The following is a 15,942-nucleotide window of genomic DNA, read 5'->3' on the forward strand; positions in this document are numbered from 1 at the left end:
ATGGAGTTCTTTGATTGGCTCTTTTCAGTCTAACGTATTCTGTACTTTGCAGGAGCTGTTTCTCAGGTGTTGGACAGTTTAGAGGAGATCCACGCGTTGACCGACTGCAGCGAGAAGGATCTGGACTTCCTCCACAGTGTTTTTCAGGACCAACATTTACACACACTTCTCGACGTAAGTCCCTCATTTAGGCCTCGAATGGTTTGCTAGCCAATGGCGAGCTCGCGGTCTATTTTTCGATGGGTTCTCATAAAAAGTCAACACGCCAGCTCCTTCGTTTTAGTCGCAAATCTGAGCTCCATTTGACTTTACATCCGAGTTTATACGGTAGTCGACGTCGTGTCGTTTCTGTGTGGGCGCCTCCCTCATTTCGGCGGGTCAGAACAATGGCGTCCACTGTGAGAACGTGTGTAAGAAACACGGCTGTGTTGGAAAGCCAGCTGAAAGTTACGCGCAGTGCCACACGTCCAAGACGGAGGGAGGGCGGCAGCACGTGGAGTCCTCTCGCCGAAATATCTGGCTTGAATTACTCGCCGGGTGATTGTTTGAGGATTTTTAAGGGCAGTTAGTGAGTTAATGCTATTCAAATATTGGGAGCGACCTGAGTGGCGTGAGTGAACGATGTTAATGAACGGACGTGATCGTTTGTCTTTTGCAGCTCTACGATAAGATCAACACCAAGTCGTCTCCGCAGATCAGGAATCCGGCCAGTGATGGTGTGCAGAGAGCAAAAGAGGTACAAAAAAATTTAAAAAAAGCACACACACTTGTGACATTTCTTGCCTGGCGTTCATTTTCCACTGCTCCGTACCCACATTTTGGCCCCTAAACGCTCTTTTCCGTTTTTTTAAATGCTGCCTCCATATAAAAGTAATGTTAGTTTTTTTTAACAATGACATTTTTGTATTGCATTTTGATTGTGGGAATTTCTCTGCAGTCCAAATGTTTACGGCTATTTTTGTTCTGCTTAATGTCATTAAATTGGCATATTCATGTCATATTTGGCCTTACAATATGTGGCTGTGCGATACAGTGCCAATATTATTATTATTTTTTTTAGAAAAAATACAAAACATAATTTTATTGTACTCTTATGCACTAGCAGTACTTTTGATCTGCACGTTTTACTGTTAATAATGCGTTAAATGCAGCTCGTCTGTAGGTTTTATGTTTTGCCTCGGGTGGTAAAAATAACAAGGAGGCTAGCACATTGTACTGAGCAGTGGAAAGTGTTCATTCCAATCAATTGTCTCGGCCGACCTTTATTCATCTTTCTAGCCTTTTGCTTACTAACAGCACGCCTGTAGCGTCAATGTCAGGATTGGTCCAGTTTATTTTTTTCTTCTGTTTTGGAGCCCGGCCGGTCATAAACTCTGGTGACCTTTGCGCGCGCCGCCAGTGACTCGCGCTCATTGTCCGAGCAGCTGCGCCGCCGCCGTTGGGCTCTCCTCACAAAGCTCTTTGACCTCCCTCGTTGATGCTCACACACACACACACATACACAAACCAAGCATCTACACAGAGTCGTATTATGGTCTGCCTCGCCCTGCTCCCGTCAAATGACATTTGATTGGCGTTTGGGTCCGTCGCATAAGGAGAAGAGGTAGGAAAATGCGCTTTTCTCTGTAGACGGTACCGATTGGACGAATGAACCCTCGAAGCGCCAAGAGTAACACGGCTGACGGCAAAAGCGGCGCCTCGTGTAGTTGGTTCTTGGCACCAAAAGATGGCAGACATCTGCCGCTGTGGTCGAGGAGGAAAGGGGGCGGGGCAGGAGCGGTGCAGGGGCTTGCTTTCCTCAAACTCATTTGAGACCATTAGGCTCAACTACTTCCCGTTTCTCCTTTCATATTTCTGGCTTTCGACACTCTGCACTAATGACAATGGAATCACTAGGGATGTCCCGATCACGTATCTGTGTCCCCGTCACCTCATTTTGAGTCCTTTGGAAATTTGTCCACTCGTTATTTTAATCTATTTATTCTAAAAGGCCTACAGGGATGAAAAAAAAACATATTTCTTCTTTGCAAATAAGTTATGCAGCAAAAAGTCAAAGTTGCAAAAAATAGTTTTAAACATTTTGTTTCACAAAAATGAAGTAGATCTTCCGATGTGAGCTATACTTCAGTTGTGATTGTATATTATTTATTTTTTACTTTTTCATTTTCTGCTTTTTCTCCCTATTCGGCAAATTTTATTTCCTGAAACAACATACTGTGTCTAAATATATAGTATATTTATATGTATATTATAAATAGTTTTTTTCTGATTTCTATTCATCCATTAAGATTCGTGGCCGGATGATTCGCCTAAAGACGTTTCGCCGACGGACGTTTGACAGACGGACAGGTCGCCGTCGAACGTCCATTCGGCGACCTGTCCGTCTGTCAAACGTCCGTCGGCGAAACGTCTTTAGGCGAATCATCCGAGCACCATTAAGATTTGTTTTAAATCAAGAATTTAAAAAAATGCCAGGTAGCATCGTTGTTGCTAGGGAGAAATCCCACATTTTGTATTGGAAAAAAAACAATATATTCACTTTTTATTGGATTGAAATAATACAATAAAAAAATTTGTTTAATAAACCCAAAATAAGGTCACCGGGCCCAATTTTCAATCACTTGACGCGATGGGGGACATCCCTAAAAAGAAAAACACCCATGTGTGGTTGTTGAACTACTGACTAAAATGAATGAATGATTGGCTTTGGCTCTGGGCACTCATCCGCCCCGCTAGCGAGAAGACCACCTTTGCGGAATGTTCCTTTGTAACCTGGTCTCATTGTGTCTATGTCCTCCACTCAAGACGTTGTCCTCGCAGCAGGAAGACAGTGACGCTTTGAAACATCTGGAATATGTAAGCGCTCCATCACACGTTCTACCGATACCTTTTTTTCCATCTGTCGGCGGGGGACAACCATCGAGCGGGCTTTTTTTTACGCCAGCGCGTGATTGCTTCACAATGGCTCGTATTCAAAGGCACCCGCGTGGCCCCGCCCCTCCGTGCGTCCGCCCACCCGCCTCACCTCGGCGACGCCACATTCACCAGTCAGGCGCAACATAACTGGAGCTGACTTCCATCTGAACGGCGGGGGTGGAGAAGGAGGAGTTTTGTCAACTCGGTGTCCAAACTTGGCATTGACCGTTTCGGGAATTTGTTGTTTTTTGGGGGGGATTGTCGGCGAGGTAGACTGAAGATTTTCCCTGTGCGGTTTTGTGGAGACTTGCTTTTCAAAGCATGTTTTTTTTGTTTGTTTTTTTGCCTGTCTCAGGTTCTGGAAGAGATCTCGTGCTACCCAGAGAACCACGACGCCAAAGAACTCCGACGGATACTGACTCAGCCGCATTTCATGGTGAGTACGAGAACCCGTGGACTACTATTCGGGTCAATTCAAAGTCTTTCTCTGGTCGGAGTAGTTTGTTTGGCTCAAAAGTGCCACAACAAGACAAAAAATCATTTAAATCCAACATTTGGAGTGGAAAGACTTTATGAAAGACTTTACCGACAATAATGATTATGGGAAAGAAAGAAAACATTCCTACTGCATATGGGATGCAATGTTTCATCTCATCTCATTTTCTGAGCTGCTTTATCCTCACTAAGGTTGCGAGGGGTGCTGGAGCCTAGCCCAGCTGACTTGAGGCCAGAGGCGGGGGACACCCTGAATTGGTGGCCAGCCAATCGCAGGACACAAGGAGAGAAACTAGGGGGAAATTTAGAATGTCCAATCGGCCTACCATGCATGTCTTTGGAATGTGGGAGGAAACCGGAGTACCCGGAGAAAAACCACGCAGAACATACAAACTCCACACAGGTGGACCGAGCTGGATTTGAACCTAGGTCCTTCACTGTGAAGCCGAGGAGCCAACCACTCAGCCACCGCCGTCGGGCTGGCCGGGATGCAATGTGTGCCATAAAATTGCATAAATTTCTAGTTTCAAGGCCTCTAGCCAAAATGAAACTTTAAGCATGTGAGCTATAAGAGTTAATCAGTTTGAATGAAAAAGCCACTTAAGTGTTATCTGTTCCAACCTCTAATCCTATCCCAATGTTACTGATTAATGCCTCACTTCAAGTAGAAACTTTTCAAAACAATCATTTTGATGGGAAGGTCATTTCTGTTTGAACAACAATTTGGATGTCATTTTTGCCAAAGCTGTAAAATCCTGATTGAAAGTCACGTGTGAACAATTTATGCTAAATGGAACCACGCAAATGAGTGGAGGCGGAGGTGGAGACACGGAAAATGCTAAAAATGCGGGTGGCCTTTGCAGGCGTTGCTGCAGGCCCACGACGTGGTGGCGCACGAAGTGTACAGCGACGAAGCGCTGAGAGTGACGCCGCCGCCGACTTCGCCCTACCTGAACGGCGACTCGCCCGAAAGCGCCAACGGAGACGTGGACCTGGAAAACGTCACCAGGGTGCGCTTGGTGCAGTTTCAGAAGAACACGGACGAGCCCATGGTGCGCTTTCGCTCGACATTTTTTGGGAACGTATTAAGTGGGTGCAGCTTTTACATTGGGGGAAAACAAAGGAGCAAACAGATGATTTGCTGAATTGACAGTGTGAAAGTGTTCTTCCAATATAGTATCAACGGTCTCAATAGGCAGCTGTTAGCATTGTATATTCCCATTTTTTTCCCCAGATGACTATAGCTCAGCCAAACTACTGCGACTTATAGTCCAGAAAATACGCTCACAGTGTGTTCTTGATGTACTCAGGGCATAACGTTGAAAATGAACGACTCCAACAACTGCATCGTGGCCAGGATCATGCACGGAGGAATGATCCACAGACAAGGTAGAATGCAAAATTTGGGCCAATGACAAGCGGGTGGGACAGAATGGCAAGGCAAAGGAATCCAATGGTTTGCTCTATCAGGCACGTTGCACGTCGGAGATGAGATCAGGGAGATCAACGGCATCAGTGTCGCCAACCAGACGGTCGAGCAGCTGCAGAAGATGCTGGTGAGTCTGCGTGGGTCAACGCCGCGATCAATTATCTGATCTTGGCAGCCCGGCTGAATAAATGTATATTTGTGGGACAAACTTGATGAAAAATGTGCACTGAACACATCAAAGTGTCTTGGTGACCAAGATTTTTGTTTCCAGGTAGTGACTGGGATTTGAGCCCAGGACCCTGGCTCTCAGAGGCCAATGCTCTAACCACTCAGCCGGCAGAGCCCTTAATAGTTTAAGTTTAAAAAAAATTGACAAGTGTTTAGGGCACCCTAAACACATGTCAATTTTTTTTAACTTCAACTATTGGGGGCTCCGCCGGCTGAGTGGCAGGAGCATTGGCCTCTGAGAGCCAGGGTCCTGGGCTCAAATCCCAGTCACTACCTGGAAATAAAAAATTTGGTTCCCTCCCAAGTGTCTAGGTGTCCCCCTCCCGCCGAAGGACCAAGTGTCTTGGTGTTCCCTCCCACCAAAAGGCAGGAGGGGACTAAGATTTTGGTTTCCAGCTAGTGACCAGGGGGTTGAACCCAGGACCCTGGATCTCAGAGGCTAATGCTCTAACCACTCAGCCATCAGAGGCCACAATAATTTAAGTTTAAAAAAAAAATTGACATGCGTTTTGCGCCCAAAACACATGTCAAGTTTTTTTTTTTAACTAAACTTATTGGGGGCTCCGCCAGCAGAGTGGTTAGAGCATTAGCCTCTGACATCCAGGGTCCTGGGTTCGCATCCCAGGCACTGCCTGGAAACAAAAGTCTTGGTTCCCTCCCGCCGAAGGCGGGAGGGGACCAAGTGTGTTGGTGTCCACCCCCGCCGAAGGCGGGGGTGGACACCAAGTGTGTTGGTCCCCTCCCGCCGAAGGCGGGAGGGGACCAAGAGTCCTGGTCCCCTCCCGCCGAAGGCGGGAGGGGACCAACTGTCTTGATGTCCCCTCCCGCCGAAGGCGGGAGGGGACCAATATGTTTTGGTGCCCCCTCCCACCAAAGGTGGGAGGGGGACCAATATATTTGTTTCCAGGTAGTGACCTGGATGCGAACCCAGGACCCTGGATGTCAGAGGCTAATGCTCTAACTGCTCAGCCAGCAGAGTACACAATAATTTAAGTAAAAAAAAAAAAATTGACATGGGTTTTGCGCTCAAAACCCATGTCAAATTTTTTTTTTTTTAACTTAAATTATTGTGTGCTCTGCTGGCTGGGCGGTTAGAGCATTAGCCTCTGACATCCAGGGTCCTGGGTTCGCATCCCAGAAACAAATATTATTTGCAAAACTTGTGAAAAAAGCATGCTGCATTGTCTTCGGGGATTAAGTGCCAGCATACTGCAAAATGCCTTTTCTTTTGAAGTGAACAGCATTTCTTAGCCTGAAAAGATAGAAATGCCCAACATTACAGGCAAAATCTTGAAACGTTTCTACACTAGCTGTAAAAATTTGAAGTCATTTCAACGAAAATGGTCAAAATGATTGGCTTACGAAATGAGGTCAAGCATTTCGGAACACCCTGTATACATAGCTAACATGATTGTATAACAACCCGCTTCAGACAAAAAAAAAACATTGTGGGCCTTTGTTGATCCCATATCATTTGATGTCATTCACGGAAGGCGACGTGTGTGTTTGTGTGTTTGCAGAAGGAGATGCGGGGCAGCATCACATTTAAAATAGTGCCAAGTTACCGGACACATGGCTCCTCCTGCGAGGTAAAACATTCTTTCTCCTCCTCTTGTATTTCTTCTTCTTCCAATGAACCGCTAGCCACTTTGCGCTGGGCGTATTCTGCGTGCGGGAGGCTCACTCAGATTCCCAGCACACCAATTTCACGACCAAGATACCGGAACTTCCCCAATCCTGCCTCCCTACGCTTCAGGAAATGGCAAACAGTCGTCCACCCGTGTGACTGCCATTTTTAAAAAAGTGCTGCAAAAACCGCGATACATTTTGTCAAGTTTTGAATAGACAACCACCGTCCCTGAAAGGGTTCAAAAGCTGTCACCGAAGGAAAAAAAGGGTTGGGGGTGTTCTTGAATGTGCACGCAGCTTAGGCTGCTGGAATTTGTTATTCCAGGTACAGACCGACCCAGACAGTTAGAACATCACCAAGTACAGGGGGGGATACAGGGGGGCTTAGGGAACATTGAAACTAACTGGCCGACTTTCCGGGAACCCCGTTTGCGGTTTAGCGGCAAAAGCTGTCGTGACGGTGTCAACGGCGACGGCGCTGTCAACTGTGCGTGTGTGTTTTGTGTGTCTTATTTCAGAAAGAGTCCCCCAACACATCCAGGCAGTCCCCTGCCAATGGCCGCTCCAGCATTAACAGTTCTATCTTGGTAAGGATTTCAAAAAAAGAACCAAAACAAAAACATCCACGATAAGCAGTCCTTCCGATTTTGAGAAATACCATTTCAACCATTCCTCCAGATGTTTGTTTTCAAATTGTACAGCCTCAGGCTGCAGGCAAAACATATTCGGCGGGGGTCCGATATGAGTTCACAAATTGGTGTGCCACTTTAACGCCCATCGATCGATCCTGCTTGCTCTGCTTGCTGCGGTTCTTCTCTTTTTCTCCCCCCTGGAGATTTGTTTTCAATGCCTTGCCAATGTTTTTTAGCTAACTGATATTTCTCTCTCTCTTCCCTCTTCTCGGGCAACACTTTTTGGACCTGCCTAGGACCTGCCCTCCACCATCCAGCCCAAAGGTCGACAGGTGAACGCAAAAACACGCCGGCTTCGCGGAAGCCACCTTTCCGCCCAGCAGTATAAAAAACAAAAAACAAACCAGCTGTGATTTGAAATGTCACTGTTAGAGCAGCTTATCTTGGAGAATGTCCTGCTTGGTGGAAAGGCTTCTATTTTGGTCTATTTTTCCCCTCTCAATCCAATGTTAAGCTTTGACCACAATTGATGACAAAGCAATTATGAATGGTTGATTTTTGGCCACCCAGTCATTGGCTTTTGTAAAATAACACAGCCCTCCGTCCCTCCTCTGTGGTATTAATGGCACAGGCATGATTAACACCACCCATTCCCATAAAATGTCACCACCAGCCCCATTAGTTAAGTGTCAATACACCACTTTGACCTAAAACCAGCAAAGTTACCCCCACTAACCAACATCTCATCATTCCTTCCCAGTCTTGTATTGTCGGCCCAAAATCAGCTGGGCAGTCTATTTTCTGCCTGTGAAACCCAAAGTACTTGACAATTGGCGACTTTTTAAAAAGCCGTTTTGGTCCTTTTTGTTCTTGCATGATATTTGTGACGCTTTGAAATCCATAGATTGTACCTAGAACTCCAATCAAGGACAAACTGTCTATCAAGGTAAGAAATGGATGTCCAAGGCCCTTTGTACAATCGAGCCAACCCCTGTGCCGTGACTACCACAGACACCTAGCCTAGCCTAGATCCTCTCCTCCTTCCATCACTTTCTGTGTCCTCCTCACAAACTCCCCGCTAAACCCTCCCCCACTCCCCCCACCCCCGATCCGGCTCCCCGCAGATCTACGTGAGGGCTCAGTTTGAGTACGACCCGTCCAAAGACGAATTGATACCCTGCAAGGAGGCCGGCATCCGCTTCGGCGTGGGCGACGTGATCCAGATCATCTCCAAGGACGACCACAACTGGTGGCAGGGCAAGTTGGAGAACACCAAGAACGGCACGGCGGGCCTCATCCCGTCACCCGAGCTGCAGGAGTGGTGAGACACAAATTTATTGGGAGCTTTATCTTCGTCAACTCACCCACGTTTGTTGAATGCGACTCGTCAGGCGGGTGGCGTGCATGGCCATGGAGAAGACCAAGCAGGAGCAACAGGCCAGCTGCACTTGGTTTGGCAAGAAGAAGAAGCAGTACAAAGACAAGTATTTGGCCAAGCACAACGCCGGTATGACAAAATCACATCTACGTGTTTGTGGCATGCGTGCTCCAGTTCCTGTTTCACAATCGTCGGGCAAATCATGTTCTACAAAGACAACATATTTAGAGAAAATACTACTAGTATTTAATAGTGTAAGATCGTAATAGCGTGGAATTTTATACGACTTATTCCATTCAAATGCATACATGCATCAATTACTTCTGTCTGATTATCAGCAATGTGTGTGTGTGTCTACTTGTCTATTCTGTTTAAATTTGTGTCTAAAAAAAATGTGCCATTATAACCCTCCTATCCATCTTCTCTCGCTTGCTCCTACTGAACGGCCTCTGCGCATGTAAGTAACCACGCTGACTGCCTTTTACTTTGAAAGCTTCCTCTTTGCTCTTTATCGTCGTCATCGTCCGAACAACAGCAGACGAAAGCGTGCTTTAGTCAGGCCTCCATTTTTAGAAGTCAGGTTGTTGAGGGAAAACCATGACTAACTTTTGTTCTCCCTCTTCCGTCCGGTCAGTGTTCGACCGATTAGATCTGGTGACCTACGAAGAAGTGGTCAAGCTGCCTGCCTTTAAGAGAAAAACGCTGGTTTTGTTAGGTGAGTGCCTCCCTCGTTGAATCTATGCTAATATAGCCTCATTTGTTTTGGTGATTTCTGGAGTGATGCCCTTTTCGTCCTTTTCTTTGCCAGGTGCTCACGGCGTGGGCAGGAGACACATCAAGAACACCCTCATTACCAAACACCCCGACAGATTCGCCTACCCCATCCCACGTAAGAAGGCCGACAGGGGGCGGGGCGCTAGCGGGCTCTAATCCCGTCTTCCCGCAGACACCACGCGACCCCCCAAGAAGGACGAGGAAAACGGCAAGAACTACTACTTCGTGTCTCACGACCAGATGATGCAGGACATCAGCAACAACGAGTACCTGGAGTACGGCAGCCACGAGGACGCCATGTACGGCACGCGCCTGGAGACCATTCGCAAGATCCACCAGCAGGGATTGGTCGCCATCCTGGACGTGGAGCCTCAGGTCTGTTTATCCCACTCCTTAAAATCACTCTGGAGAAAATATAATCCAAAAATCATGTCAAAAATATCAAATATTTGAGGAGACCTCACCTTGTCGCACACAGGCGCTGAAAGTCCTTCGAACGGCCGAGTTTGCGCCGTACGTGGTCTTCATCGCCGCGCCGACCGTCACGCCGGGCATCGACGAGGTAACGGCGTCGCGCTACCGCCTCTCCGCACACGTGTTGTTTCTTTCTCACGTGTCTGGCCGCCTTTCTTTGCGCACAATTGCATGTTTTTCTTTGGCGCCCCCCACAGACGCCCAGGTGGTGTCGCACGCTGCCAGTAAGTACCACCTGACACCCGCTAGCCAATAGCTACTTGTGTTTTTTGTGTGTTTGTCGATGTCGCGCTCTAGAGCAGGCTGTGACATGATGTGGTGTTTTTGTAGAGTAAAGGGCTATTTATCCAGTCACATGTTTGGCCAAAGTAATGGGGGGAAAAAAATGTGCAAATTATAGTCCGGAGAATACCGTCGTGTTTTTAAAATAATTTATTTTTTTGACCACAATGTTTACAAAAATGGTATCTTCACAAAGAAGAGTGGCACTGTGTTTCTAAAACCAACATTTTAGTAGGTGACCTTGAAAAGGTAGCTTTAACCAAATAGTTCATTTGGATAGGTTTCAATTGAAAGAGCTTTCTTAAAATGGGAGAAAGAACGATGTCGCCCGCTCACTCACTCACTCGCTTGCTTGGTTGGTTTCTTCGTTCCAGGACGAGTCCTTGCAGCGTCTCCAGAAGGAGTCGGAGATCCTGCGCAAGTCGTACGCTCACTACTTCGACCAGACCATCATCAACAACGAGATCGACGACACCATCGGCCACCTGGAGGAGGCGGTGGAGCTGCTTTGCAACAGTGGCCAGTGGGTGCCCGTTTCCTGGGTTTACTGAAGCACCCCCGTGAGGCCCCACCTCTCAAACCAACCCCTCTGCCGCCTCGCCATCGTCACCGTGGTGTTATGCAAAAAAAAAAAATCATCACTCAGTCTAGGATCTTTTTTTACTAGATGGTTCTTTGGACGGACCCAGCGACCGGACTGGAAAGAAAAAGCACACAGACATTATTTATTCATACCGCCTCTTACCTTTCTTGATTTTTCTTTTTGTAAATCCTCTCGCTCCACTCTCGGACTGTCAATCAACCCATTCGTGTGTTATGATGAAGATGATGATGATGATGAAGATGACCATGATGATGGACACATGCATGTGGGCGATTTTGGTCAGTGTTCCTCGTGTCCTTCTGGAAGGCCATCTCAAAAGAATAAAGAAAATGTTCCAGGTGAAATCATTTTGCAGCTCTTTCAGAACATTTACATTTCATTAGTGATTTTTTTGTGCCAAAAAATAGCCTTACTATACCTGGTCTTTTTTTCCTCGAAGAAAACATTTTTCTCCCTCTATAAATATGAAATGTGGAGGGGAAAAAACCCACAACACTTTAACATAAAAAAAGGAACAAAATTGACTTGTGGGTACGCACACATGTTTATTCTAGGAAACTATATCTAAAAAAAATACATATTTCCCAGCCTCCACACGTTATTTCTTCAAACTCCCCAACGATGTAATTTTAGTGCCATAAATGTATACATGAGAAAAAAAGCTTTAACGTTAGCATATCTTCCCATCAGAATTTTAACTATACGCCAGTTTCTAATCCTAATCCTGTCTGTAAATGGAACCCCCAGCTCCTCAACACTATCTGTAATCCTAACTATAAACCCAAATTTAAAGCTAACGCTAACTCTGAATCCTACAGTACAGATGAAAGTTGACTAGATTCCGCCAAATGTGTCAGTTAGAAAAGTGGATCCCGGTTGTGCCACGAGGAGATGAGCCAAGTCAAGAGAGGACAGGCGGCCATCGGCCACCTCTGGCCGAGCGGCCCCCCGCCTCCTGCTCCGAGCCGCTCGCCCTCGGCTTCCGTCCCGTTGCGAGCGGCGCTCTCAGTCCCGTTGCCGGACTCCTCGCGGAGCTCCTGCTGGAGGAGCCTGGAAATGAGGCTGTTGAAGCGGTCCTCTGTGGCGGCGGTGGCCAGCTCCGAGGACCGGGTGGTCAGGTTGAGGTCTGTGGGGTCGACGCAGGTGCCGTTGACCTTGGCGAAGACCACCTGGCCCAGATCCAGGCCGGCCACCGAGGAGGGCGAGGCGCAGGGCACGTCGCGCACCAGCCCGTAGCTCTCCATCCACTCCTTGAGCCACTCCAAGGAGCAGTCGCACTCCCAAGGATTCTTGAAGAGGTAGAGGCGAGCCAGGAAGTAGACGGGGCGGAAGACCGGCAAGGGCAGGGCGCTCAGCCGGTTGCTGTTCAGGTGCAGCGCCATCAGGCCCGTCAGGTTCTCGAAGGCTCCTTCTTGGATGTGGAGCAACCGGTTCCTGTCCAGGTACAGGACCTCGAGCTCCGTCAGGTCGGCAAACCAGGTGCCGGAGATGTTGGTCAGCCGGTTGCCGCCCAGGTTGAGCATCTTGAGGCGGGCCAGGCCTTTGAACGCCTGCCGCGGCAGGTCGGACAGCAGGTTGTCGTTGAGGTAGAAGTTCTCCAGTCGCGCCAGGTCCTGGAAGGCCTGGTCGTGGATCACGTTGATGCGATTCTCTTGAAGGTTCAGGTACCTGCGAGCGGATAGCAAAAAATAACTCATTGACTCCCGTTCAATCTAATCAAAATGAATCCAAGATGGATGGAAACGTCACTCGCCGTCCATTTTGGGGGCATTTCTGGCTCACTTTTTGTTCATTCACCAAAAGGCATCATGAATGAGACACGTCAAAGCGCGAATAACGCAGGCATCGTGACTTACTTGAGGCTGGCCAGGCCCAGGAGCGAGTTGTAGGCCACCGCCTCAATCTTGCTCCTCTCCAGGTAGACGTGGGTGAGGTTCTCCATCCCCCGGAGGGCGCCGGGGATCCTGCGGAACTTGTTGTAGTAGCACAGCAGCTCCCTGAGCGCCGTCTGCTCGATGAAGATGCGGTCCGGGATGTTGAAGAGGTTGCAGTCGGACAGGTCCAAGCGCGCCAGCTTTTTCAGTCCCGTGAAAGTCCGCGTGTGCAGGTAGCTGATGTACTCATTGTGCGCCATCTTCAGCTCCACCAGGTTGGATAGGCCCTGAGGGACAAAGGAAAAAATATCATTGGACACGGCCGGCAAGGGAATTTTAAATACGGGTTGCCTTTTCTTGCACGCTAGTTAGAGTTAGACAACAATCAAAGTAGGAAACCGCTCACAGGCTGAGAAACGCTGACGGCTAACCTTGAAGGCTCCGGGGGTGATGAAGGAGATGTTGTTGTGGTCCAGCGAGAGTGACTTGAGCGAAGGCAAGGTGCCGAAGGCCCTCTCCGACAAGAATTTCAGGCTGTTCTTGTCCAGGTTGATGGCCGAGGCCTCGCACGGGAACTCTTTGGGTAGCTCAGCCAGGCCGGAACGGTCACACAGCACGCTGCAGCTCTTCTCTTGCGTGCAGGAACAGGAGCGGGGGCAGGCCCGAGCGCAAGCCCAGCGGCCCCCCGCCGCCGCCGACCCGGCCAGCAGGAACAGCACGGACACTGAGGAATTACAATGAGGATTAGGTTCAGCTATGACAGCCAATTAATTCATACTAAAAAAATAAAGAAATAGAGCATCTTAAAGACCCGATCTAGTTCCCCCCCCAAAATAAAGTGATCAGATACGATTTTCAAACATGTGATCGAATCGAGAACTTCCCTATAGATCAGGGGCAGGGAACCTATGGCTCAGGAGCCACATGTGGCTCTTTTGATGGGTGCATCTGGCTCTTTGCTAGCCTGTTAGCTAAAATATGGAAATCGCTGGTGACAGAACTGAGATATTACATCTAGAACTGCTTTAATCTTCTTTTTTTTGTAGTAGACTCTTCTGGAATGCATCCTCTCATTGATTAGCAACAGTATAAGAATCTTTTAAAAAATATTCTTTTTTTTTCCACTTTAAAAGTGGTGAAATTACAAAAAAAAATGAAAATGCAGTCTTTTACATGTATGTATTTTGACTTTTAAATATGTAGTATGGCTCACAAGGAATAACATTGGAAAATATGAATTGTTTGTGGCTCTCTTCGTCAAAAAGGTTCCCGACCCCTGCCGTAGATATGAGCCATATTATGTATGTTAAAAAAAGACAATGTTTTACATATTACAAATGTTCTCCCCCCAAAGCATTGAAAACAAGCAACCCTCGACTACAAAGCCTTATTTTAAAAGGAAAACAAGGGAACCTACCAGTTAATGCAAAGACCATGACTGTCATCTGTCATCGAGGACATGCCAGGATTAACGCATTTCTGTAATGGAACACAAACAAAAAACAATTTAGCAAAAATGATGTCCTGTTCCAATATGAATTGCCATCAGCATTTCAAAATAAAAAGAAGCGTTACCTGGAGATCTTTCCCGATGTCCGCGTCCATGTGTGGGAGGACCAAGAAAGCGAGGGAAAGTCGTCGTCGTCATCCTCCAAATACGCGTGGCGACTGTTCCATTTGCTTAATCGAGCCTCAACGGCGATTTCCCCGTCAAAGTCTTTCACAATGTTCAGCCTAATGCGTTTCTCCAAATACACATGCATACAAACACCCCTGCTACGCACACACACGGTGTAAAAATCCATCTCTTAATGGCAAGCAAATCCCCCTTGATGTTCTGACGCGAGGAGATGGGAGGTCGGTGACGGGATTATCAAAGTAAGCGGGCGAGGCAGAGCGTTAACTTGTGTGCGTACACACTTTCGTATATTGCCGCCTGTGGACGAACAAAATCCAGAAAGCAATGTTGAAAAGAACCTTTTCTTCTTCCCGTGGCCAAGATGCACCCTCCCACCTACGAGTTTACCACCCGGAGACATCCATTTCAAACCGGCAGGGCGGCGACAAATGAACGTTCCATCGTTCGGTGCCATCCCTCCTATATCCGGCGACTCTGACCGGCATGCAAAATGATGTGACGCAGACCCAATTTGAATGCGTGTCACTGGATCAGCAGTTATGAAAGCATCGCTGAGCCTCGGGTGCCACGTGACCACAGCGACGCCAATAAAAGCTGGCAAAATTGGGGCAAGTAGCCCAGCGATTACAGTAAAGTGGATGCAGTCTGTCCAAACTGCGGCTGGAAGCAAATGAGATTGAAAATGGCCCACCTGAGAAGCTTGAGTCTGGCCTACATTGCCTTACACTTCTCAGATTCCCTGACACGTTGAAATTAAGATAGGAAACTGTACAATTATACACATTTATTTTCAATCTTTAACTTATCCAAATTTTTCCCAAGTCCAACACCCGCCAAATTTTCCACAAGTCCCAACACCCCCAAATATTTTCCCAATTCGCCTAATTACTTTCCCCAGTTCCAACATTGTCAAATATTTTCTCTGGTCCCAACACACCAAAATATTTTCCCAACTCCCAACGCACCTGAATTTTTTCCCAATGCGCCTAATTATTTTCCCCAAGACCCAACATGCCCAAATATTTTCCCAATGCGCCTAATTATTTTCCCAAGTCCCAACATGCCCAAATATTTTCCCAAGTCCCAACGCACCAAAATACTTTCCCAAGTCCCAACATGCCCAAATATGTTCCCAAGTCCCAACACACCAAAATATTTTCCCAAGTCCCAACGCACCCGAATATTTTCCCAATGCGCCTAATTATTTTCCCAAGTCCCAACACGCCCAAATATTTTCCCAAGTCCCAACACCAAAATATTTTCGCAAGTCCCAACACACACAAATATTTTCCCAATGCGCCTAATTATTTTCCCAAGTCCCAACACACCCAAATATTTTCCCAAGTCCCAACACACCCAAATATTTTCCCAAGTCCCAACGCACCCGAATATTTTCTCAATGCGCCTAATTATTTTCCCAAATCCCAACACACCCAATTTTTTTCCCAAGTCCCAACAGCAAAATATTTTCCCAAGTCCCAACGCACCCGAATTTTTCCCCAATGCGCCTAATTATTTTCCCAAGGCCCAACATGCCCAAATATGTTCACAAGTCCCAACACATCAAAAGATTTTCCCAAGTCTCAAT

At 47.3% G+C, this 15,942-nt stretch overlaps 2 protein-coding genes across 24 annotated transcripts in view; one reads left to right on the forward strand and one right to left on the reverse strand.

The window, feature by feature from the left end:
- caska (calcium/calmodulin-dependent serine protein kinase a) overlaps positions 1-11,185 on the forward strand; it is a 39,486-nt gene extending 28,301 nt beyond the window's left edge. For 4 of the 23 annotated variants that reach the window (XM_077617611.1, XM_077617606.1, XM_077617608.1 and 1 more), the window contains 19 exons: positions 53-174; positions 659-736; positions 2,806-2,856; positions 3,272-3,352; positions 4,275-4,463; positions 4,722-4,800; positions 4,882-4,967; positions 6,589-6,657; positions 7,216-7,284; positions 7,626-7,661; positions 8,234-8,275; positions 8,454-8,650; positions 8,721-8,836; positions 9,342-9,422; positions 9,516-9,596; positions 9,654-9,856; positions 9,960-10,043; positions 10,153-10,179; positions 10,612-11,185. In XM_077617611.1, coding sequence (XP_077473737.1) covers positions 53-174; positions 659-736; positions 2,806-2,856; positions 3,272-3,352; positions 4,275-4,463; positions 4,722-4,800; positions 4,882-4,967; positions 6,589-6,657; positions 7,216-7,284; positions 7,626-7,661; positions 8,234-8,275; positions 8,454-8,650; positions 8,721-8,836; positions 9,342-9,422; positions 9,516-9,596; positions 9,654-9,856; positions 9,960-10,043; positions 10,153-10,179; positions 10,612-10,788 — 1,868 coding nt within the window. In that variant the 3' untranslated portion in view covers positions 10,789-11,185. The remainder of the gene's footprint in view (positions 1-52; positions 175-658; positions 737-2,805; positions 2,857-3,271; positions 3,353-4,274; positions 4,464-4,721; positions 4,801-4,881; positions 4,968-6,588; positions 6,658-7,215; positions 7,285-7,625; positions 7,662-8,233; positions 8,276-8,453; positions 8,651-8,720; positions 8,837-9,341; positions 9,423-9,515; positions 9,597-9,653; positions 9,857-9,959; positions 10,044-10,152; positions 10,180-10,611) is intronic. The other 19 variants (XM_077617615.1, XM_077617617.1, XM_077617619.1 and 16 more) reach the window with 13 other exon arrangements.
- Positions 11,186-11,441: 256 nt separating this feature from the next.
- On the reverse strand, positions 11,442-15,603 carry nyx (nyctalopin). The gene is made up of 5 exons (XM_077616849.1): positions 14,291-15,603; positions 14,133-14,194; positions 13,147-13,439; positions 12,698-13,002; positions 11,442-12,509 (listed from the first exon to the last, which is right to left on the reverse strand). Exons 2-5 carry the CDS (start codon positions 14,158-14,160, stop codon positions 11,699-11,701), a joined length of 1,437 nt encoding a protein of 478 aa, XP_077472975.1. The 5' UTR covers positions 14,161-14,194; positions 14,291-15,603; the 3' UTR covers positions 11,442-11,698.
- Positions 15,604-15,942: the final 339 nt, after the last annotated feature.

Source organism: Stigmatopora argus, chromosome 13 (genome assembly GCF_051989625.1).
Source record: "Stigmatopora argus isolate UIUO_Sarg chromosome 13, RoL_Sarg_1.0, whole genome shotgun sequence".
In the NCBI taxonomy this organism is placed as follows: domain Eukaryota; kingdom Metazoa; phylum Chordata; class Actinopteri; order Syngnathiformes; family Syngnathidae; genus Stigmatopora; species Stigmatopora argus.

Bases quoted from the DNA above. Each gene is read 5' to 3' on its own strand.
- nyx (XM_077616849.1), bottom strand. From the start codon at position 14,160: ATGACAGTCATGGTCTTTGCATTAACTG. The intron at 13,003-13,146 runs GTTAGCCGTCAG...TTTGTCCCTCAG, and splicing joins TCACCCCCGGAGCCTTCAAG to GGCCTATCCAACCTGGTGGA. The intron at 12,510-12,697 runs GTAAGTCACGAT...ATCCGCTCGCAG, and splicing joins CTGGGCCTGGCCAGCCTCAA to GTACCTGAACCTTCAAGAGA.